This window comes from Nannospalax galili, unplaced genomic scaffold (genome assembly GCF_000622305.1).
Source record: "Nannospalax galili isolate Female #2095 unplaced genomic scaffold, S.galili_v1.0 scaffold53, whole genome shotgun sequence".
NCBI classification, from domain to species: Eukaryota; Metazoa; Chordata; class Mammalia; order Rodentia; family Spalacidae; genus Nannospalax; species Nannospalax galili.
The window spans coordinates 1604609-1612375 of record NW_008332852.1 but is presented as its reverse complement, the minus strand read 5'-3'; the positions used below and the strand labels follow the sequence as shown (position 1 = coordinate 1612375).

The window sequence follows — 7767 nt, the reverse complement described above, 5'->3', positions numbered from 1 at the left end:
AAAGGCTTGTTTCTCTAATCCTTATTTTCCTATTCTTTCTATCCATGTTTCTTATACTGCCTGTAATTATTCAAATATACTTTGCTGTTGACTTGTAGTAAAGGCACCCAGGTGGTCTAGATCTAGCTAACCTATCCACAAACTACAGTGAATACCATGAAACTTTCCTTTCTTGAATATTTACCCATCTATTATTTCCTTCATAAACTCTTGTATGAGGAAGTGGTTCATCAATGGGCTCGGGGATTCTAAATATTCTCTCCTTTCCCTTAAGGGGATGCCATAGCCTACCTCTCCCTAACTTGTAAGCAATTCCTAAGTCTGTCTTAACTGTAGGCAGCAATCTTCTTTTAGTATTCCTTTGATTTCCTTGAGTCAACTCTAGGAACTGAAGTAGGGGGATTATTTACAAATAATTCTTCTTGCTATAACTTATCTAGAATTTTCCAAGGTTGCTTATTCTTAGCTACTTTACTTATTGTTTGAAATAAGAAAAGAGCATTTGGAGGAAGTCTAATATCAGGTGACTGAGTTCTCAGGAAATCATCCATATCTAGTCTCTCTTCTGGTGGGCCTAATGACCTGAGTAGGTTCAAAGCAGTTCTTCTATGAGGAAAGAACAGGAATAAAGACAGCAATGAAGACAAGAACTAAAGCAGAACAGCCAAGGACACAGCATGCTTTTTAACACAGCCATTCTCCAGGAGGCATTCTTCCTTTGAAGTTTTCTCAGCCTCGACCCAACCCACGGAGAGTTCCTCACGCGGGCTCTACTGGAGGTGGTGTGACAAGATGTGATTGAGCATGATTGTAATCCCAGCACTGGGGAGGCAGAGACAGGTAGATGTCTGGCACTCACTAACTGGCCAGCTTAGCCTAACTAGTGAGCCCAAGGTTCCAGCTTGGCACCTTGTCTCAAGAAAAACAATGTGAATTTGCCAGAGGAACAACATCTAAGGTTAACTTCTGGCCTCCATGTCTGCACACACATGAACACACACACACACACACACACACACACACACACACACATACACACACACACATGCACAGCAAGAGAAAGTTTAGAAGAAGCATGAATAAAATTTAGACTCATGGCTGCTTGAAGTGAACTCCATCTTATTTGTTGTGATATACAGGTACCCCAGCACCCAGCAGTACAACGATGTGGTCAATGCTCTGCTGCAGGCCCACCCTTTCCTGGATGAGGACGGCTGTGGCTTTGTAAGTGATACACACACACACATGCACAGCAAGAGAAAGTTTAGAAGAAGCATGAATAAAATTTAGACTCATGGCTGCTTGAAGTGAACTCCATCTTATTTGTTGTGATATACAGGTACCCCAGCACCCAGCAGTACAACGATGTGGTCAATGCTCTGCTGCAGGCCCACCCTTTCCTGGATGAGGACGGCTGTGGCTTTGTAAGTGATCACATGGCACTACATAGTATCCTAGACATTGCAATCCATTTAAATAACAGCTTTTCACTTTCCACTCGGGCAGTGGTCTTTCCCTTTGGTTCTGTCTTTCTTTTGGTCTCCATTCGTTGCTTTGCTTTGTCTCTTTCCTCTTCCTTTCATCTTTGTGATACCTTGTCCGTTTCTCTCTGCCACATTCTTTGCCTTCTTCATCTGTTAGTCTCCATCTTTCTATGGCTCTCTGGGAGCAGTTTGGGGTCTTCTATGTAGCAGTGAGTGCACAGAAGGAGGACATGGCTACATAGCAGTAGTTCCTTGCTCTCTGATTTAATCAAAAGGGATGATTTCTGGTTTTGAGGTCTTTTCCTCCTGCCTCACCCAGCTCTCTCATATCTCTGCTGTCTGGATTGGGAGATGCTAAGGATGCTTGGAGCAACAGTTCTAGGTATCTAGTCCCAGAGAGTCTGATTTAAATAATAAGAGGTCTTGCCCATTAATGCTTTCAAAAATTCCCAGATGATCTAATGGAGAGTTGGGGTTGAGAAGTGCTGCTCAAGCATGCTTAGCTGCTGGGTCTTCATGCTTTAAAGAATGAGGCATTAGCACTTGAAAGTTGAGGCAGGAGGATCAGGAGTTTGAGGTCAGCCTGGGCTACATAAGACTTCTGTCTCAAACAAAACAAGACATGACTAATATCTTCATTGCTAGCAATGAAAATATGCTTAGCACTGTTGAACTATACTCTTAAACATACTTGAAATCGTAACAAAACTGGAATGTTCATGACAGGAAAGGTATACAACTCCAGAAACATTTCTAGGAACTCTAGGTGTGTATGTCCAATGATATACCGTTATCCCTGTATCTCTATGCACACACTTCAGAAATCATGGCTAAAAATGATGGCTGTGTTCTTGTTTCATATCACCTCAACCATGTGCTGGGAAAAAATTCTTGAAGACTGAACTGAAGCAATTTGGGCTAATTTGAACAACAACAACAACAACAAATGTCAATATCTGTGAATGCAAAAACATTTAAGATCTCTGCTTGCTTGCATTTTTATTTTCTGTCACTTTTTCCTTCTTTCCTTCTCTCTTTCTGTCCTTTCCGTATTCTTTTTCCCTTATTTCTTTCATTTTCCTGTCTTCAGTAAAAGAATGATTATATATGGGTAGAATCAGAATTTTCTGAGTGACAGAGGGCCCTAAGGATTCTCTTTTACCACCCAGATTCGGGAAAGAAGTTGTATCCCATGTCTGGGAATAATAACTAGTCAAGACTAGAATTCAGGCATTCTTGTTCATAAAGGATGTCACCCTTTCTAAAATAAATTTCTGCATATAAAGCACATTACAAAATAACCCAAACTTTCTCTAAAACAAACCAACATAAAGCAATAAAGCAACAACAACAGTCCTGAAGCTCGACATTGCTAGTCATAACAACATGGCTGACTAAAATGAACTTCTGCATTCCTTCTAACATTCTAGGTGCTATATTTGCCATCTAATCAGTGACACTAGAGATAGAATCCCAGTCAGTCCTTTATCTTCACAGATTCTACACCCTTAGTATCAGTCAGTCTCCAATCTGTATTATGTAGTTAGACCTATGATGGTGCTTCTGCAATTAATGTAAACAGATATTTTCCTTATTATTTTTCCCTAATCAATATAACAGCTGTCTACCTAGCATTTACATTTTATTACATACTCCAAATATTATAGAGATGATTGAAAGTGAAGGAGAGGGTTTGGAGAGATGGCTCAGCAGTTAAGAACACTTACTGCTCTTGTAGACAACCTGGGTTGCAATTCCTACAGGAATCTGTATCAGGCAGATCACAACTTCCTGCAATTCTAGTTTCTGGATATCCTATGGTCTTTTATGGCCTCTGTGTGTACCTACATGTATGTGGTATACATAAACTCACACAGGCCCACACACATAAAGAAAAAAGAGGAATCTTTGGACTGGCAAGATGGCGCAGCAAGTAAAGGATTCTGCACCAAACCAGACAATCTGAGTTTAATCCCAAGGAACCACATGATGTAAGAAAAGAACTGACTCCAACAAGCTGTCCTCTAACTGCCACATGTGTGCTGTGGCATGTGCACATTCACAAATAAATAAATGTAAGATATTAAAAACAGAAAGTCAAAGTAGAATGTGAGTCAGTTGCATGCAAACACTAATGCATCTTATCAAAGAGATTTGAACAGCATGGATTTCGGCATTTCCTAAAAGAATCCTGGACCAATCCTCTGTGGATAACTAGAGGTAGCATTAGCTACATTTTTGAAAAGTAATTTAAATTTTCTGTTTGAACAAATGGTACTTTTGCCTAGGTCAAATCAAGGTTACAGAGAGATGTAATTTGAAATTTTTTTTCATCACCACTCTTCACCCACTCAATTTTCCTTCCAGAAGTAACTGGTATTATTTAAGAGTCCTTCCAAAGAACCTTGTCTATAAATGAGTAGATACCTATCCAATTAAATTTCAGTCTTTAGTTCTATAATTATCAAAGTGAGACACCTATAAAGTAATGAATAATGCCTACTGTGCTCTTGTGGGCATTTCATCTACATCTATTTCAGTGTATTATCTAAAGATGATTAACTGATAAAGAGACTGAGAAAACCGTTTAGCAGGTTGTTGCCCTCATTTGCACACTTAGAAGTGGAAGCTGATGCATTGATAGATGTTTAACCAAACCCTCTCTGTAGGTATACATGAGGTTGTGTTCCTAATTTTACAGTGGATGACGTAGAAAATGCCCAAGAACATGTGTGTGTGTGTGTGTGTGTGTAGAGAGAGAGAGAGAGAGAGAGAGAGAGAGAGAGAGAGAGATTGAGACAGAAACAGAGATTCAGAAACAGAGAACTTTGTTCTTTTAGGGCTAATTTTATTTTCAAATGTTGGTCTTGAAAACTTTGAAAACTACATAAAAGTAGAAAAATGTTACAGTGATACTGTATACCTTTCAATTAGGTCAAGATTTCAACTAGATCAAGATTTCTCTGTCTTCACACTATTTACATTAAGTGCTGGATAATTAATTCTTTGTGGTAGGGATAGTCATGGGCATTGTGGGATATTAAACAGCACCCCAGCAGGTGTGAATAGCACCCTTTCCACTCCAATTGTAACAACTAGCACATCCCCATACATCATGAACTGTCTCCTGGAAAGGAGGAGTGAGCAACATTAGCACACTGATTGAAAATCACTATTCTCATTAGGAATTAAGATTTTGCCACATTTATTTTTCTCCTCTCATGTTTGTTTGCGTTAGCTGAGCATTTAGAAACAAGTTACAGATGATATCTCTAACTATCTTTTGTTCTTGTTTGCTTAGTTTCTTTGTATGGGGCTAGGGATTGAACCTAGGGTCTCTTACAAATTAGGTAAGTGCTGTACCCCTAAGCTACATCCCCCGCCCTCTCGGCACATGTCTTAAAAGAATCATGACAATCTCTCTGTAATGATGATACACTTCTTACTCCTAAGAACATTATAGCAGTTGCATAGTATCACGTGCAATCCATATTAGGTATTACATTGGGTTATTCTGTTTCTATGTTTTTTTCTACTTTAGTCTCTTTGCTCTGTTTTGCTTTTCTTGACATTTACTTTTTGGTCATTCTTTTTCCAGTTGTACAAGATGCTTCATATTCTTCGTCTATCTGGATGTTTCTTAGTGATTGTATTGGGTTGATTGTAATCCACAGCCTGCAGGGCTGTGAATTTCTTCCTATGTCACAAGAAGCCCATAATTTCACAATGATTAGGAGAGCTTGTCTCTGAAGGGCATTTCATATCTACTTTATCTTCAGAAATATGGGGAAGAAGGATAATTAATTCTGCATAACAAATATTTCCACTGAATCCACCGACCTAATGCCTACCTCACATATCTGTGTTAATAACAGTGTCAGGCATACAACGGGTGCTCAATAAATACTCAGAGACTGAACAATCATGTGGAAGATTGTATTTGACTGGTCCTTTTTCGGTTTGGGAGATGGGAGAAGGGAGGCAGAAGAAATCAGAGATTTAACAACATCCTAGCAGTTGCTGGTTATAATAACTTCCACTAGGATTAGCAGGGCTAGAGACCCTTTAGATCTGAAGAAAACATGACAAACAAATGTGTTTGTACTAGTTCAAATTTCAGGACCTAGAAAAACACAAGCCATCTATTATTTTTTTGTGCTGTTGTAAAACGGCAAAGGCAGAACCCACAGGCCTATGGAAGGTGCTGGAGCATCTCTGACTCACACATACCCAGGGGCTTAATCAGAGCACAAGCCAGCTCCAGCCTCAGCCTGAAGAATACCTCACCAGGACTGTCCAAGGACTTTATGAACAGCACTTTAGTTCATAAATATCTTCCATAAGTAGCTACTCATCTGCTTCTTTTGAAAACACAGTACAGAAGCTGTAGAAATAGTTCAGTCAGTAAAGTACTTGTCATGCAATCATGAGGAGCTGGGTTAGATACCCACTACCCATGTAAAAAGCCAGGCATGGTGATGCAAACTTATAATCCTAGTGCTAGAGAGGTGGAGACAGGTAGATCCCTGAGGATCACAGACCAACCAGCATAACCATCATCAAGTGCCAGGTCAGTGAGAAATACCTTCTCATAAAACATGGTGGATATCTCCTGAGGAATGATATCTAAGGTTGACCTCTGGCTTCCATATGCACCCACACACATGTGAATGAATATGTCTATATACCTGTACACACATATACATACACACACACACACACACACATACACACACAGCATTTGGCATGTAAGATCATGTTGTTCCATTTGGTAATCAAGAAACTGAGACTGATGGGACACACACACACACACACACACACACACACACACACACACAGCATTTGGCAGGTAAGATCATGTTGTTCCATTTGGTAATCAAGAAACTGAGACTGATGGGGTTACTTGGCTACCGTGTACTAGAGCTGATGCTAAAATCTGGGTCTTTCCAACCTAGGCCGTGGTGTTTTCTGAAGGAGAAGGATTCCGACTAGTGGAGCCTGAGCCATGAAGCCAGGAATAGTAACATCTAGATGTCAAACCCTTGACACATATTTTCTCATTAGTCTCGTTTGCTCACTAGGAGACAGGCTGCATTATTAATGTTTCCTTAGCTCTGATTTAGGGATTATAATCCGAATAGCAACAGACAATATTGTTATCAAGATAAACCTAAAGACAGATACACTATTTCTCTTATGATGATGTGAAAGTAATTTCAAGCCCAAGGGTGATAGATAAAGATTTTATTGTTAAACACTAAGCTCTTTAAGGACTGACTGGCCTGCTTTGTTATTTTACACAGTTACTATGGAAACGAGCCCTCAAAGATCGCTTTAAATATGTTCGAAGACCCATAGAAGACGACGAACAAGTAATGAGAAATAAATGCAAATTTGGACACCGAAGAGGCCAGACAAGGAAATCTCTTGCTGATATAAGATCTGATGAAATTAAAATTGTCCAGATAAAAGTAAGAATGAATTCTAAATATTCTGACAACTACAGCTGATTAACTAACCGACAATAAATAATAGCATGTAAATAATTAATCAAGTAAGATGCCTTTTGAAATCTTAGGTGTGGTCCAGATCAATAAAATCAGTATTTTGCATGCCTAATACTGTAACGTTTCCAAAAGATGGTGTCGTAAAGTTTGAGACAAGAATGTTATTAAATATTTCATGGTCATTTTCCTTCACAACCTTCAAAGAAACTGGAAAAACTCCTAAGTTTTGGCTTATTGAATTATTTCTCTTCTTTCTCTCATTATAACGCATTCATATTCTTTAAAAACATTTTAATTTATTTTTAATTTGTTTCTTGGTCTTTTTAAGACACAGTTCCCCCATAGCCCCAGCTGGCCTGGAACTTGCTATGTAGACCAGAATGACCTTGATCTTACAGAATCTGTCTACCTCTGCCTCAAAAGTGCTGGGATTAAAGGCAGGCACCACCATGCTCAGTATTTTTATTTGTTTTATTGAGGCTGTGTCTGTCTCATGTAGCATTCACTATGCATCAGGCAGTGGCCTTTACCACCTGATCCCCATGCTTCCACCTTCTAAGGGCTGAATTATATGCATGCAGCACCATGCACACACCTGTATCTCGTTTTCTTGATGTTCTTGTTGCTACAGAAAGTTGGATTTAAAAAAAATATGCTCATTTCCTCCATGCTTCCAAGCAAAGTCAAACATGGTTGAGCAGGACCTCTGACTTATCTTCACATAGGCGGAACTGGTAAAAGAAAGGAGCCAGGGGCTCCTCCCAAGCCCATGTGAC

The 7767-nt window shown here is 39.4% G+C and overlaps 1 protein-coding gene across 1 annotated transcript in view; it reads left to right on the top strand.

The window, feature by feature from the left end:
• Positions 1 to 7767, top strand: part of Samd3 (sterile alpha motif domain containing 3) — a 52057-nt gene that overhangs the window by 16926 nt on the left and 27364 nt on the right. The window contains exons 5-6 of the mRNA XM_008827823.1: positions 1140 to 1224; positions 6788 to 6955. Coding sequence (XP_008826045.1) covers positions 1140 to 1224; positions 6788 to 6955 — 253 coding nt within the window. The remainder of the gene's footprint in view (positions 1 to 1139; positions 1225 to 6787; positions 6956 to 7767) is intronic.